This window comes from Phyllostomus hastatus, unplaced genomic scaffold (genome assembly GCF_019186645.2).
Source record: "Phyllostomus hastatus isolate PE091 unplaced genomic scaffold, TTU_PhHast_1.1 phas_contig_80, whole genome shotgun sequence".
NCBI classification, from domain to species: Eukaryota; Metazoa; Chordata; class Mammalia; order Chiroptera; family Phyllostomidae; genus Phyllostomus; species Phyllostomus hastatus.
This window is the reverse complement of record NW_025333960.1, coordinates 22,512,346-22,530,005: the sequence shown is the minus strand read 5'-3', so window position 1 is coordinate 22,530,005 and position 17,660 is coordinate 22,512,346. Positions and strand designations below refer to the sequence as shown.

At 36.0% G+C, this 17,660-nt stretch overlaps 1 protein-coding gene across 2 annotated transcripts in view; it reads right to left on the bottom strand.

The window, feature by feature from the left end:
- The window catches only part of TAF4B (TATA-box binding protein associated factor 4b), a 126,760-nt gene that overhangs the window by 97,252 nt on the left and 11,848 nt on the right, over window positions 1–17,660 (bottom strand). Inside the window, exons 2-5 of one of the 2 annotated variants that reach the window (XM_045849971.1) lie at window positions 9,159–9,304; window positions 7,907–8,014; window positions 3,728–3,889; window positions 3,500–3,622 (exon numbers count right to left, since the gene is read on the bottom strand). In XM_045849971.1, coding sequence (XP_045705927.1) covers window positions 3,500–3,622; window positions 3,728–3,889; window positions 7,907–8,014; window positions 9,159–9,304 — 539 coding nt within the window. The remainder of the gene's footprint in view (window positions 1–3,499; window positions 3,623–3,727; window positions 3,890–7,906; window positions 8,015–9,158; window positions 9,305–17,660) is intronic. The other variant, XM_045849972.1, reaches the window with a different exon arrangement.

Genomic DNA, 17,660 nt, shown 5'->3' with positions numbered 1-17,660 from the left:
GCTAGACCCCATCCATTCCTGGCCGTGTATAGTTGACCTTGGATGAGTTTCTCTCAAATATCTGGGCCTCTTTGCTTTAAGTAGTAGGCCTTGGTTTTATTTGAGTTGTTGGTGGAAAAATCCTCAAGATGGATGAGGGTTGGGATAACCCAGGAAAAGGAAAAAATGTGTTGCTGCTTTTAATTTCAGCTTTTAAATGGATTGCCTACTGAGAGTTTGAACAAAATCTGTTGGGTAAATGAGAAACTGAACTTTACTTAGCTCCAAAAGAGAAAGGACGCTTGCTTTCCTAACCCGATAGCCAATGGGTGACAATAGTTGTTCAGAACCCTGAATCTGGAATAGTGAAGGTAGGTGCCAGGAGTTGTCTGATGCAGTAGCACAGCTGATCCTGGGGAAGCCTGAAGAAGCCCCAAGGAGAAGGGCAGGGAGCCCTGGAATGTATTCATCCTGAGAGCAGGGCCAGTGCCTTGGAAAGCATTGAGGTTGCAGCATCCCATTAGCTCTCGCTGGCCCCTGCTTGGTATTCTTAAATGATCATGAATCTTTGTGGGGTTATATGAGAAAAACTTTCCTCTGGAGTGTAAAGCAGTCCTTATGGAGAGATCCACAACATTTGGCTCGTCTGCAGGCATGCATGTAAGGACTAGTTTTCCCTATAAATTTGTTCAGGCTCTATAGATCTCAAAATTAACATGGGAAATTGTGCCTCACATGCTGACAAGCCCCATGACAGTTGCCAGCCTCCCACTAATACTAACATGGTCAAAAGGAAGATCCTTTGATACTTCTAAATTAATCTTTTGTACACAATTAGAAAAAGCTAGCTATATATTAGGCAGAATGAATAAAAAAACATATTTAATTGGTCTCTCAGAACTTCTAAAGAGGATTTCAATAAATAGATCAACTTATGATGTCATGTAGGTATCAATTCAACTGTTTGAAGTATTAATGGCTGTCCTTATTTTAAAAGGGGGAAGCTCATTTGGAACTTGCCTTGAAAAGACAGATATAAATTGCAAATACCTGGAAAACAAAATTTGGATGCACCTGTTTGTCTCTGTATGTCTATATATGTATTGTAAGTGTAAATTAATTTCCTACCTTCAGAAGGGATCGTTAAAAGCAAGCACTTGTAAGGATTTGAGTATTCCAAAATTCTCAGAAATACAGAACTAATTCAAATGCTTTTCAAGTTCACATGAACTAACATTAATCCTTAGTAAATATTGGGTTGGTCGAAAAGTCTGGTTAGTTTTTTCTAAGAAAATGTGTAAAATAATACACATTTTTCATTTTCACCAATAACTTTATTGATTTGGATATTTTCAGTATGTCAGCTATCTCCTGCTATCAGCTTCTAGTGGGCAAAGGCCAGTGATACTGCTAAACATCTTCCAATGCAAAAGACAGCCCTGCAGCAAAGAATTATTTGGCCAAAATGTCAATTGTACCAAGAAACTTCACAAAGCACTTTGACACATTTGATCAGTCACAGCACCTTCTTCATATACTCCACAAATCTTTTTTTGCATTTTTGTTTTTGCCTTTTTTGAAATAATAAAATATAATGTGCCAAAAATGTTGAATATCTTCAACATTAAAATGGCTGCACAAAAATTCACCAAGTTTGGAAAGCTTTTTCTAAATGCACGTTGATATGACAGCTGTCACAATACAATCTAATAAAATTGTTTCAAATGAAATTAGACACCTAAAGAGCTACTAGAGCCACTGTACAGAAAAAGCAAGACTTTTTGGCAAACTCAATAAAGGCTAGCTTGTTTGTTAGTTTAAATAACAGATGTCTTTATTCTGCCTGAGTTTTATATAACAAATCCATGTTAATAATGTACTTTTATATCTATTAAAAATGTTTCTAGAGTTTTTAAAATGTCTAGCTAAAAAATGGTAATTGATTACTTCCTAGTTTCACTACGAATTGATGTTTTTTAAGGGTTAAAAATTTCAGTTTATGCCCTGGCTGGCGTAGCTCAATGAACTGACTGCAGGTTGTGAACCAAAGTGTTGCAGGTTCAATTCCCAGTCAGGGTACATGCCTGGGTTGCAGGCCATGACCCCCAGCGACCGCACACTGATATTTCTTTACCTATCTATCTATCTATCTATCTATCTTTATCTCCCTCCCTTCCCTCTCTAAAAATAAATAAATAAAATCTTTTAAAAAAATTTCAGTTTACATAGAAATAACTTTTCAATGTTTCAGAACACCTCAAAATATTTAAAATTGCATGAGAAGCACTATAAAATAAGTGATGAAAACTTCTAGCATATATTGTACAGATAAGCAATGGCTGTACATTAAACAAATAGCCATGGCAAGCCTGAATAGCTGCTTGGTTCTTCCCTGCTCCCTGGCTACCCACTTTTTTGGTTTTTGCATTCCTTCTTACCTCACAGTGCATTTTACCTATCCCTAGAGAAAGAAACTTATGAGCTGACATTTTTGAAATGAGACATCTTACACTACTCCCAAGGTTTGATAGAGAAAATGTCAAGTTAGTAACTGCTTCCTTTCTTAAGCAGAGCTTTAGGAGAAGGAGGAGGGGTGGGAGGGGCACTATAGTACTTGCAGCAAAAGTTCGTAACTTTGATTAACTGCCTTCAGCCATGTATCTGTTTTTAACAGGATAACAATAGGTGCTCTGGAGCAAGATAAAAATCTGAGTTAACAGGCCTCCAGTATACTCATGCTTAGGTAGTCACACCCTCCCTTGGAGGAGTATGTACCACACCTTCTCCCACCAAAACAACAAACAAAACCTACAGGAAAAAATAATGGGTTGTACAGACAGAGCTGCAAAACTGTTCTTTTCCAGAGCATTGGGAATCTTGCTCCTCAGCATATGTCATCAGCTTGGCTCAAATAAACTCTTATAAAACTGTTTTTAAAAATCTAAAATTGTATTTGTTATATCCACAGCATATTTCTTAAGCATATACATGCAATATTTGCTAGTTTCTACCGTCATCTGTTTTTTAACACATCTACTCAGCATTTTGCCTGGAAAAAGATGGAAGAAACCAAGGATATGTAATTTGGTAGCTAAAAGACACAGCATCTTGGCACTTATATAAACCACAAAGATCATCACATTTATTCTTCTCATCTTACTGAGAAGGAAACAGACACGAGGAAGCTAACTTACTATCACAGGTCCCGAAGTTTGTTGTTTGGACATATATAGAACTGAATTGTATTATTTGTTAACAGTCTGGCTTTCTGGCACTTAAAATTCTAATAACTTTTTATTTGACTAAACAATCAACCTTCTCTCCAAGGCCCTTTTTAGGCTAAGGGACTGACAGAAAGTAATACACTACAGCATATTTCCTTATCTAAGATTTATAATCATTACAAAGTTTTCAAGAAGCAAAAGCAAAGTTTATTTAAAAAAATCCATTTAAAACAGACCTCACTTAAAAATACTTCTTTCCCATTTAAAACTTGTTCTATGGATTCTTACTAACTTACCAAAAGTTGTCCCACCAGCTTCTTCACATTCTGCCCCATTTCTGGGGACTGTGATCCGCTGCACGCTAGTTTTATTAACATTGCAAGGAAGTTCTTACATTTCTTCACATTTTCTAGCATCATCTACATGTAGAAATATAAACAAACATTCATAAATGTTAGGTAGAAAAGAGAGTTCAAATAAAATGTAAAGAGCTGTATTTATGTGAGGTGGAAATGAGAGCTTACCGGAGAAAGATTAGTCTGAACAGCTGCTGAGCTCTCTGCTTTGAGACTGGGCTCACTTACGGGGGTGTGTGCTGCTCCCAAACTTGAAGCCTTCAGAGTAGTTACAGTATTCAATGGCTTTACAGGAGTAACTGTGACAATACTGGTTGGCACAGCCATAGACTGAAATTGAAAGTCAGATATATTCAGATATGTATTACTGTGATATGTATCGTAGTGGGTGCCTCATTTCACACTTATCAGACTACAAATGGACTTGAAATCTTTGCTTTTATCTTACGTTCTACTAGTCTAAGGCAATGTAACAGTTAAACATGCTCTGGACTCCAGGAGATCTGGGTTTCAGTCTCATCTGCCTACCTACCTCCTTTTCACTGATACCTACTAAGTGTTAACCTCAAGAGACAAGTTACTTAATCCTGCTAACCTTCTGATTCCTAAAAAAACAAAACACAAGAATAGCAATGGTATCTACTATCTTAGAATTTATGAAACACAGTGCCAAGCACACAGCCCTCACAAAATATTATTTATATTTCTCTAAAAAGAATTTGAAATATAAATAATAAAAGTAAGCCTTTATATGAAAATACAGAATTCTTGTCCTGTAATTCTCTGCTTTTTCATAAGTCTAAAGCAAAGAGATTTGCTGATCATCTTATATTCAGGTAAGCTGCTTTTATGTAGACCACAAGAGTAAGCATTACTCTTAATGTTTGTATATTACAAAAGTGATATCTTATTTTCACACTGAAAAAAATTTCTGTTGCTTCTTCCACCCTCTAATGAAATGAGGTATGATTATAGCACCACCTGCAGGATAAAAAGTTTCGTACAAGAAATCACAAGTCAGGTAGGAATTTAGAAAACCATATTGAGATAAAGCAACAGTCTTACTTTAAGGACAGACACTAAAGTTAGAGAATGTGAGTAAAGTTTGGGGGTATAGGGAGAATAGTATTTACAATTCACACATAAAACTGAATACTGCACCATCATTTTAATTTAAATGCTTGTGTTCTATAGGTAACAAAAAGTTCAGGTTGCTATCATCTTCAAGAAAATCTTCTGTAGTAGTAAAGATAGGTAAATTTGAATGTACCACTTTATAAAAACTGGAGCGTGTATTAGACAAGAATGTTTTGAGGGTAAAATGGCAAAGAAGTTAAAAACACTGATAGGCATAATGATGAAATGTTAAGCAAAAAAAGGGTAAAACAAAAAACTGAACTTAAATTAGTTCAATTTTATTAAGTATGACCAGATCTCAAAGGCATCAATGGAAATGACATCTCTTTCCTATTCCTATTCTGAGTCCTGCTCTCCACAGACAACTACAGTACATTTTCCTTTGAACCCTTTTCAAGATTTTTCTAATAAATTTTTTAGTTTTATATACAGTAAGTAAATTCTTTCTTCAGTGAGTCTATTTTATATTCAGTCATTAACTCTTTGTGTTACTATATTTAAGAGGTATAATCTGGAACTTTAGGTGATGAGTATGTTACCTTTCAATACTGGTAGAAGGGGTTCCTCCAGTGAGTTCTGTCCCTCTCTCTTACAAGCAAAATAAGGCCCAATGAAATGTGAGCACAGGAAAGGTGTTCTATTTTTTTTTTTAGTAGAGGAAATACAGCATTTCTACACTCCTTGTCAATATTTTATTCTGTGCCTGGGACAAAATTTGTCCTTCGTGACCCTATAAGATACATTCACTTTCCATGTGAATTCCACCTCTTAAAAGGCATGGAGAGGTACACACTCCCAGACTTTAGCTACATAACCTCACTGTCGTAGTAGATGAACCACCTTAACTCAATCGTAACTCTGCCGTAGACTCTCTATAGACCAGTCAATGGTACTTCCATGCTCTTTGCAAGACTGTACTGGCACTAATGAGGTATATGTGAAGAACGGGAGGGAAAAAAACCTGGGGCATATGTGAAATAATCTGTGAAAAATCAGTTATTCATAGAGCCAGTAAAATGAGTTGTATGTACATTTAGCAGAGTAAACTGCATTTCAAGGAGGATAATTTTCTATACCTGTCTGAAAAAGCGATCAACTTTGGGTTTATTTATTTGTAACTAGAAATACTATTTTCTAAATGTAATCATTTGCACATTATATTCCAACCTTACAATGGGTCAATGATGTCTTCATCATCAATACAATATAAAACTGAACAAAGATTTCAAACTAATTCCTGTGTTATATTTACTAGACCAGACCACGTTTTAAGACATTTTACTAAATATCAATACCTACAAATAGGAAAATACTTTTCAAAATTTCTTAACACACATCTGTCTTTATCACCAAATAGTTAAGTACAAAGAGTTTTATCTTCTCTCATTTCAAAGTTCTAGCTCTTTATTTCCATGAAATGCATAAAACTGAGATGCTTTAGCCCTGCAAGTGAACACAAATATTAACTCCACTCTTTGATAATTTCTACTGCTTTGGCCTACCACTGAAGAGTAGCCTAGCTTAAAATCCAAAGCAGAAAAAGTTATAACCTATATGACTATATCAATGGTAGACATATATAAATTTTAAAAATCCAAGGAAAAGAACTAACAACCCAGATATACCATTTTAGAACGCTAAGTACTAAATCTTTGAGAAACAGATCCAATGAAAAAACTCATATACTCAAAAGTACTATATAAGTGACAAAAAACCCTTCCATAAAATAATCATATAATAATTCTTTAAACTTCCTATTTTTCTGTTACCTCAACATGCCTGCAAATAGTCTCTGAGCACTCCATCAAGGTGAGTAGGTGTACCGATGTGATAAAGTTAGTTCCTGCCTGTCCCCGTCTCACTGTGACCTAGTGACATTCAAATACACCAGTGAAATCTCCTCATGCCTTTTGCTTGTGCACTCTCTAACAGTTCTCAATAAAGGCACTTGCCCCCTCGCTGTCTCTCAGCTTCCCATCTGTTTGGTTGAGACTGCTATCTGGGTACTCCACCTTTAAGACCACCACAGGGGTCACATTTCACCAAAGGACAAAGCAAGAGTCCCTATAAACTAGATGCCATGGCTGCCTCCTGGGCACTTCAGATTCCTTGTATCCAGACCAGCAGGGAAGTGAGGATTCATTATCATGATGGGGTATCTGACCTGACATCTGGAATAGGCAGGGTTACTATTACATAGTGGAAGCAAAGAGAGATATGTGTGGTAAATACAGGTGATCCACTTAAGTGTCTCCTGGTATTTCCTTGCCCAACTGTGATGATAAATGGACAACAGCAGCAACTCTTGCCTCAAAAGAGCATGGTGATTAGGACCTCATATCCTCAGGGATTAAGGTCTGGTCATACTACCAGTTGAGCTATCATGACCAGCAGAGTGGTAGTTGAGAGTAAGGAGACTCTGAATAATAATGAAAGAAGGAGATGAGGAGTATTAGGTAATTAGTCCTACTAACTTCCTTCCTTCCTTGTTTCCTCAAGGAAGTAATCTACTGAAATCTCAAAAGAACAGGTCTTCAAAATGTATGATGAAGCAGATCCCAGTAATGAAAGGAGTATACTGTGGTGATATGCTGCCACAAAGAGAGATCTGCGTTGTTCTAGCTGCTGGGAATGCTATTAGAAAACGTGTAGTTGTCAGTTCCTTCAGGTTTTAACTCAGCTGCAGAGATACCCAAGAGCACAACTCTCCCTGGAGAGTGCACATCCAATCACTGATCACAAGGGGGAGCTTAAGGCACAGCAGCCCATGTTGGCACAAACAGGCCAACTCTGACAGGCCAATTTGCTCCAAATTTCTCCACCATTTCATGGAGGCTTTACTGGGCCTTCATCTAGTTCAAACTCTTACTTACTCTCCCTTCGCTTCCACAGATATCACTTCCCTAATTAACATCCCATACACCAAATTCTGTTCCAGCACCCATTTCCTGACACTGTGACACATGGCTATTTGATGCATTTGTATTAATGTAATATTTTCAAGTATAACTAATATTCCAAAAATATACTTTGTGTTTATCTTGTGTGTCCCATACCTCTGATAGTTACCAGTTTGGTAAATATCATCACATATCACTGAATTGCTCTCTCAATGTCCCACAGCACCTTATACTCTGGCAGAAAGTAACTAAATAATAAAGATGAGAGAGTAACCAGTGCACACATGGCCACGAGTCTGTCACAACTTACTTGTACTAAGGAAGGCTTCGGAACAGTGGTTACCACAGTAGTTCCCATTTGCGCCAATTGTTTAACAGGTGCCACTGCCACTTTCTTGATTAATTGTGAATTAGAATTCTGGATAATTTGGGGGAATAATACAGTCATTGACATTAATAATTTTTTTGACATTAATAATTTTTTAAAAACTCAGTACTAGGGCAAATATTAAAACACTTTACCATTGCAAATATCTTTGTTATAACTGGCTTTATAACCTTACAAATTCCATGCACGTTCTTTACTATGAACCTACCTGGTCAACTGGCCAGCTAGGTTGATACTCATGATACTCATGTCATGTATCTAAGGGAGCAACTGGTTTAACAAATAAATATCACAGTATTTTAGCATTAAAGTCTTGAACTCTATTGTTTGGCGCATACAGAAACATGGATTATTATTTGCTATCTAACTATAAACAAAAATCTGCTAACCTATCTTCTCAACCCACAGCAGTTAGATAAAGCAAACTAGAAAGGGACTGACAGATACAGTAACAAGAGAAAATGTTTGGTTGAGAACCCAGAATCAGATTAGAAGAAAACAAAATGGGTCTAGGGGGATTTTGAACTGGCAGAGGGTGATAATTAACCACAGAACACTGTGCAATCTTTCTTTAGGATGAAAAAATGTTGTACTGTATTCAGCATTTTCTGTTAAGTAAAAGAAAAATATCCATAAAAGTATATATACAACGTATGTGTGTATATATATAAAATATGTGTGTGTGTGTGTGTATACATATATTTTAATTCTGGTACACAAGATAAGCTTCAGGTACCTAGAGAGATCATCATGTATGTAAAATAAATCATTCCTTAACAATGCCAAATTAATAAAATATTACAACAGAGTTCTGAATTTCTTAAAGGTAATTCCTATAAGATATGGATAAAATTGAATACTGAACTGTAGTATTAATATTTTGCCATAAATTAAAATTGAAGCAGAATGGTTTTCTTTCCATTTAAAGATGCAAATAGTCTGTGAACATTCCCTTGAGGACTACAAAATCTTTTAGTATGAAGACTGAATTGTTATTGTTTTAGCAATCACCAAACATCTTGATTAAATAAACATATATTCAAAGAAGGTAGCTTAATTGCAAAAGTTGAACTAAACCACCCCTCGATTATTTTTACTGGCAAATTACATACATGTTTATATGACGATAACAGCTGGAAAACTAAAGATAAAAAAAAACCTTTAAGTATATTACCGGCATCGCACAGATTTTGACTGTTTGAGTATTCGTTGGTACAGCTGGCCTTGAAATTATGTTACTTGTGGTCTCGGGTCTTGTTACAGCTTGCTGAGGTGATACCAACATCAACTGACCACTGTTACTTTTTATCAAAACCGTTCCTATATTTAAAAAGAAAAAAAAATGTGACTTAGCTAATAAATGAAGTATAATCATTATATATTTCTTCTCATATTTCTTTCAATAATGTAAATGGCCTGAATAATTGATTAGTACATACTGAATTCCATGTCTACCTATTATCATATATAATATGAAAAGATTTTTTACTCAAAGCTACTTAAAATCTTAAAAGTCTAAGCATACAGCTGAGGTATTCCTAGAGGAGGCAAAATACTTTTTCTTCATGACATGAAACTATTTATAAAACTACAGTAAGTAAAATGGTATGGTAAGGGTATAAGACTAGACAACCTGACTAATGGAATAGAGAACCACAAAATAATTCATAGGGATATGTAATATTGCATTTTCCTAAGAGTCACTGCAGATCAATGAGGACAAGAGAAGCTATTCAATAAATAGGACTGGGTCAATGAGTTATCTGCACCGAAAAAATGGAAAGTTTCACACCATACACGAAAACCACTGAAGATACAAGGGTAAAAATGTAAAACCTTTTAAACTCTTAAACAATGTAAAAAATTAGCTTTCTTAACTTGGAATAAAAGTTTCTTAAATATGTAATGTTTGATAGATTTGAACATATCAAAGAACTTTTTTGTTTAGCAAAAGGTACCACCAGGTAAAAAAAGATAAATCACAAAATGAGAGGAAATTTTAGTTCACATATATTAAAAGGATGAATATTCAACATGCATATAGGAATACAGATACCAATGACAGGGAAAAGTAAATTAAGGCCACAGTGAGATATCACTTTATACTACCAGATAGGCAAAAATTAAATAGTCCTAATGACAATATTGAGTGTTACAGAGATGTGTAGCAACAGGAACTCTATTTTGTTAGTGTCGGTATAATCTGGTACTTCTTCGTTCAATTTTATGATTGTGCCATACTAACTTCCATTTTCATAAACTTAAATGCAGTAGTTCCAAATATAAAGAAATTCTTACCCTTCTCAGTAGAAGACACAATCAATAATATTCATATTCCAGAATGGCAGCAGGAAGAGCACAATAAACCCATTCATTCCCCAGCAAAACAACTATAACTGGTAAAAATAATTTTAAAAAACAACAAATTAAAGTCTTTGAAAGTTGCCCTAAGGCATACTGAAAATGTACATGATTATTAAAGAAAATCTACTAAAACTCAGGAAGAACACCAAGAATCTGTGGCATCTGAACCACACCCCACTTTCCCTTTTTAGCTCAGTATGACAGGAACTCCACTCCAGGCAATATGATCAATGCAGAGCCTCTCTTATCTCCCAAACTCCAAGTCAAGGGCCACGGTACAAGGAGCACGCCACCAGTTTTTGTTATCTCCCCCACCCCAAACTTCATCGGACGAATTTGTCCAAGAGGTTCCACTTTTTTCCGCCTATTCTGACTCACATATGGAAGACTTTTATGTCAGGTGGGGAAGAGAGAATACCTGGGCCCTGACTGCCCTCACCCCAGTTCTTTCATAGGGTGGAGTTACCATGGTGGGAGAGGTAGGCAGACAAGACCAGAAACTACCATGCATGGCCAGTCCTCACTTTTAAAGCATGGATATCACTTAAAGAGACACATCCACAATCCTGGTACCCTCTCCAAGTATCTCCCTAGAGAAACTTTGTATTTCAGAGTGTAAGGAAGCTCAAGACTAAGGACACTCCCAAATCTAATGGACAAAAAAAACAAAACAAACAAAACAAAAGACTGGTAGCTTCATGTCAGATACAAACTAAGCCATAGGCCTAGCTCTAGTTTACCAGAGAGCGCCAAAGAGACAACTAAGAAGAGCCCTCTGGGATCAGAACAAATTTCAAACAATGACCTTAAAAACTATCCCTGTAAAGGAGACCAAATTTTAATTAAATCAGACTATGGAGCAAGTAGGCCCTAGGACATTGTTGAAACAATAGAGAAATCAATGAAGAAAGACCTATAGCGGGGTGTGACACCAGCTGAGGCAAACAGCTCTCCAGAGACATCAAAGAAAGAGAGCCCTACTACAACTACTGCCATCCCAGCAGGGGTGCCTGTGCTCACGCCCAAGGCTGTGTGCCCTCTAAAAAAGGAGAAACATAAAAGGCTTCCCATTGCAGAGAACATAAGACTTCAAAATAATTCAGCTAGACATTTAAAATATAAACAAGCAACAATAATACACTCAAGGTGGTAGAGTCCAGTACTAGACTGTTACATAACATTAGTTTTGAAAAACAAATAACAAGATACACAAAGAAAGAAGTGAGACAAGGGGAAATATAGGGCAGGTGACAGCAACCATCACTGAGAGGGACTAGATGTCAGATTTAACAGACTTCGAAGTAACCATTATAAATATGTTCAAAAGACTGACAAAAACCATGATTAAAGTAGTAAAGGAAGATATGATGATATCAAATAAAAGAATACCATTAGAGATAGATATAATTTCAAAATTAGCAGTTAAAAAGTATAATAACTGAAATAAAAAATTCACTGGAGGGCATAAACTTGAATGAGCAAAAGAAAGATCAATGAGCTTAAAGAAAGATTATGACCCAGCAATTCCACTTCCAGAAATATATCTGAATAAACTCAAAATATTAATTTGAAAGAATATCTATATGAACTCTTATGTTCATAGCAGCATTATTTACAATAGCCAAGATTTGGAAGCAGCCCAAGTGCTCATCAGTGGACGAGTGGATAAAAAAAACTACGGTACATTTACACAATGGAGTACTACCTGACCATTAAAAGAAGGAAATCTTACCTTTTACAACAGCATGGTTGGAGCTGGAGAGTATTGGGCTAAGTAAAATAAGCCATTCAGAGAAAGACAAGTACCACATGATTTCACTCATATATAGAATCTAACAAACAAAGTAAACTAACAAAAAAAAAGAAAAAAGAAAAGAAATGGACTAATAGATACAAAGAACAGACTGACAGCCCTGACTGGTGTTGTTCTTAGTTGGTTTGGTGTTGTTCCGCAAAGCAAAAGGTCGCCTGTTCAATTTCCACTCAGGGCACATGCCTGGGTTGTGGGTTCAATCCCCAGTTGGAGGGCATACCAGAGACAACCGACTGATGATTCCTTCTCACATTGATGTTTCTCTCCCTCCCTTCCCTTCTCCCTAAAAATAAATAAAATCTTAAAAAAAAAAAAAAAGAACAGACTGACATCTGTCAGAGGGACATGGGTAAAAAAGTTCAAGGGATTAAGCAGAGAAAAAAAAACGTATAGACAACAGTATGGGGATTACCAGAGGGAAAAGAGGGTAGGGGAGGTAGAAGAGAATAAAGAAGGGATAAATGGTAAAGGAAGAAAACTTGACTTGAGGTGGTGAATGCACAATACAATACATGGATGATGTATACACACCTCAAACTATATAATTTTAACCAATGTCATCCCAATAAATTCAATAAAATTAAAAGTAAATAAAACCTATCAAAAAGACATATTAATAGGTTAATAGAGATTATACAATTCAGAGAACAGAAAGAAAAAAGAATGAAGAAAATAAAAGAGCCTCAGAGAAACATGGGCCATAGATAAAGACATCAACATAAAAATAATGTGAATATAAGAGGAGGGAGAAAGAGAAATATATAAAGGATCAGAAAAAAAAATTCAAGGAATAGCCAGCTGAAAACTTCCTACATTTGATTTAAAAAAAAAAAAAATCTAACAATCTAGACATCCAAACAGCTCAACAAACTAGAAGTAGGATTAATTCGAAGAGATCCACACCAAGACACACCATAGTAAAAATATTCAAAGACAAAGAGAAAATCTTGGGAGCAGCAAAAGAAAAATGACTCATTATATACTAAGAACCCCTACAAGATTAGCAGCTGACTTCTCATCAGAAACAATGGACGTCAGCCCTGGCTGGTGTGGCTCAATGGACTGGGCACTGGCCTGTGAACTAAAGGGTCACTGGTTCAATTCCCAGTCAAGGCACATGCCTGGGTTGCAGGCAAGGTCTCCAGTATGGGATGTGTAAGAAGCAACCACATGATGTTTCTTTCCCTCTCTCTTTCCCTTTCCCTCTCTCTAAAAATAAATAGATAAAATCTTAAAAAAAAAAAAGAAACAAACAATTGAGGCCAGAAGGCAGTAGAATGAAGCATTCCAATTGTTAAAAGAAAAAAACTGTTAACCAAAAATCAAATATCCACAAAAACATCTTTTGAAACTGAAGGCAAAATAAAGTCATTCCCACATAAAATCTAGAGGATTGGTTGCTAGCAGGCAAACCATAGAGGAATTACTAAATAAAGACTTTCAGGCTGAAAACAAATGACCCCAGGCAATAATTTGCATTCACATGAAAAAAATGAACTAATAATTATGTAATTTGACAGTAGAAATACATATAACTTTTGTTTGTCTCTTAGTAGCTTTAAAAAACAATTATATAAAACAATATGTATATAATTATATTTTAAATACTTTTTAAAGATTTTATTTATTTATTTTTAGACAGAGGGGAAGGGAGGGAGAAAGAGAGGGAAAGAAACATCAATATGTGGTTGCATCTGGCATGCCCCTCACTGGGGATCTGACCCACATCCCAGGCAAGTGTCCTGACTAGGAATCGAACCCGTGACCCTTTGGTTCACAGGCCAACATTCAATCCATGGAGCCACACCAGCCAGGGCATGATATTTATATAATTGTATTTTTGGACCTATAACAATAATATAGAAATATATTTGTAAATGACAGCACAAAGGAGGTGGGTGAGAGCAAAGCTGTGCTGCACTAAGGAATTTACTTCTGATGGTAATGAAGCCAGAGCAACAAATGAAGGAAACCAGAAATGGTAAATAAGAAGGTAATAAAACAAATACTACAAATACATCCTTGCTTTTCTTTCTTCTGTCATCCTCTTAAAGATATAAAATTATATAAAGTAACAATTACAGCAAAGAATTATTGGGTTTATAACATATCTAGATGTAATATGTGTAGTATAGTAATAGCCTAGAAATAAAAAGAAAATTGAGCTAAATGTTTTTATATCTCACTGAAATAAGTTAATATGTGACGCAGATTCTAGTAAAAGGTATATGGTAAGCTCTAGAGCAGTTTGTAATACATACAAATGTATATAATAACTACAAATACATGTACTTTATAATTGTAAAGACGTTAAATGTTATACTAGAAATATTTACTTAATGTAAAGAAAGCAGAAAAGAAGAAATTGAAGGGGAAAAGGAGAGAAACAAAGAAAAAAAGTTAATGGCAGACCTAAACACAATATATCAGTAACATCAAACAGGGATGAATAATCCAATCAAAAGGCAAAAAAAATGTTAGACTAGATTTAAAAAAATAAGATCCAAAGATACGCTACAGGAGACATTCTTTAGACTCAAAGATACATAAAGCTAAAAGTGAAAGGACAGAGAAAAAATATCATGCAACAGCAACCATAAGAAAGGTGAAATGGCCATACTAGAACCAGACCAAATAAACTAAAACAAATCTTACTAAAAATAAAGGGGGCATTTTAATAAAAGAGTCAGTGGATCAGAAGGATGGAACATTTCTAAACATATACAGTGTGGCGCAAAAGTAGGATTACAGTTGTGAATATGCAAAACACAGAGCTTATTTTTGTATTATTATTCATTAGTTATTGTATTATTTTCCATACAAACAACCGTAAACCTACTCCTCCCCCCAGCCTATATGCAACAATCAACAGAGCCAAAAATATATAAAGCAAAAGCTGATATAAATGGAGAGAAAATTTTGGTAATTCAGTAATACTTGGTAGACTGTTAATACCTATCTACACTTTGAATAAAGATCAGACAACTAAAAAGAAGATCAAGGATATCAGATACCTCAACACTATAAACCACATGAAGCATAACAACATCTGCATCGGAGGTAACAGAGAAGAGAGAGCAAGTGTTCAAGAAACTAGTTGAAGAAATAATGACCAAAAACTTCCCTAACCTGGTGAAGGAAAAAGAAACCTAAGTCCAGGAAGCACAAAGATTTCTAAACAAGATGAACAACCAAAAACACCCACACCAAACAAGACACATCATAATTAAAATGGTAAAGGTTAAAGACAAAAAGAGAATCTTAAAAGGGGCTAGAGAAAGACAGTTACCCACAAGGGAGTTCCCATAAGACTTGTCAGCTGATCTCTCAACAGAAATACTTCATGGCTGAAGGGATTGGCATGAAATATTCAGAGTGATGAAAACCTAGGACCTGAAACCAAGACTACTTTACCCAGCAAGGCCATCAATTAAAATTGAAGGAGAAATAAACAGCTTCCCAGACAAGAAAAAGCTAAAGGAGTTTGTTACCACCAAACCAGTATTATAAGAAATATTAAAGAGCTTTGGAGAAGGAGGCAGAGGGAGGAAGGAGGAGAATAATGGGGAGGAATGTAGGAGGGGAAAAAGTACAAGGATGAGGAAAGGTAGGAGGAAGAGAGAGAGCAGAAGGAAAGGGAAGAGGAGACAGTGAGGGAGAAGAGGAAAAAATAAAACAGAAGAACACAGTCAAAACAATAAAAGGCAATACATATATACCAATAATCACTTTAAGTGTAAATGGCTAAAATGCTCCAATCAAAAGACATAAGGTAGCTGAGTGGATAAGAAAACAAGGCCCAAATGTATGCTGTCTACAAGAAACCCACCTCAGAAAAAAAGATACACACAATCTAAAAGTAAAGAGATGGAAAAAGATATTTCATGAAAATAGTAGGAAAAAAATAGCTGAGGAAGCAATAGATATATCTGACCAAATAGGCTTTAAACATGGCTATAGTAAGAGACAAAGAAGGACACTACATAATGACAAAGGGAGCAATCCACCAAGGGAATACCACCCTTGTAAACATTGATGCACCCAACACAGGACATCTAAGAAATTCTGATAAACATAAATAAAGGGAGAGACTGACAGTAATACAGTCATAGTCAGGGATTTTAACACCTCACCGACATCAATGGATAAATCTTCCAGACAGAAAAGGAATAGATGGCCTTAAATGACACACTAGATCAGATGGATTTAATTGATAACCTCATAGCATTTCATCCCAAAACATCTAAATATACATTCTAAGTGCATGTGGAACATTTTCTAGGATAAACTACATGTTAGTATGCAAAATAAGTCTCAATAAATTTAAGACAGAAATCCTATCAAGCATCTGCTCTGACCATAATGGCGTAACACCAAAAAATCAATCACAATGAGAAAATTGAAAAACACACAAAGACATGGAGGATAAATAACATGCTCTTCAACACTGAATGGGTTAACAATGAGATCAAAGAAGAAATCAAAAGATAACTTGAAAAAAATGAAAATGAGAACACAACAATCAAAAATCTATGGGACACAACAAAAGCAGTCCCAAGAAAAAAAGTACAGGCCTACCTCAGGAAACAAGAAAAATCTCAAATAAACAATCTAATTTTATATTTAAAGGAACTTGGGGGAAAAAAATAACAAACAAAACCCAAAATGAGTAGAAGAAGGAAATGATAAAGATCGGAGCAGAAATAAACATAAAATAGTCTAAAAAAAAAACAAAAACAAAAAAAATCAATGAAACCAAGAGCTAGTTCTTTGAAAGGATAAACAAGACTGACAAATCTTTAACCACACTCAAGAAAATAAGATGGAAGACCCAAATAAACAAAATCAGAAATAAAAGAGAACTTGAACTTCCAGCCAAGATGGAGGTAAATAGATAGATACGCTTCACCTCCTCGCACAACCATAAGAAAGATCACAACTAACCTCAAAACAAAAAACAACCAGAACTTCCAGAAAAACTGTGTGGAAGTCCAACGACTAAGAATCTAAAGAAATACTCATCCAGATGTGGAGCTGAGGCAGAGACGTGGAGCCGAGGCAGAGAGGACACAGTGTGGTGGCAGTGAGGCAGCAGCTGGTAGAAGAGGTGGTCCCACATTCATGTGTGGTGGATAAAAACCGGGAGGGGCACCTGAGGAGCAAGTGATCCCAGCCCCATGCCAGACCACACAGCCCAGGGTACTGCACCCATGAATAAAACCTCATAACTTCTGGCTGCAAAACCAGTGGGAGGGTGGGGTGGCAGAAAAAAATTCCAGTCTCTCAAAAGAGTATATACAAAGGTTCACCATGGTAGTAGAAGGTACCCAAATCCACCCTCTGGGACCCACCACCAGGGCAACAACTAGTGGGGTGCCAGTCACATACATGAAGTGGGTGAAGTGACTGCAGATGGGTCAAGGGTCAAGGGCCAAGCAAAGGGCATTGTTCCCTCTCTGACCCCTCCCCCATATACACTGCAATAAAGTGGTGAAGTAG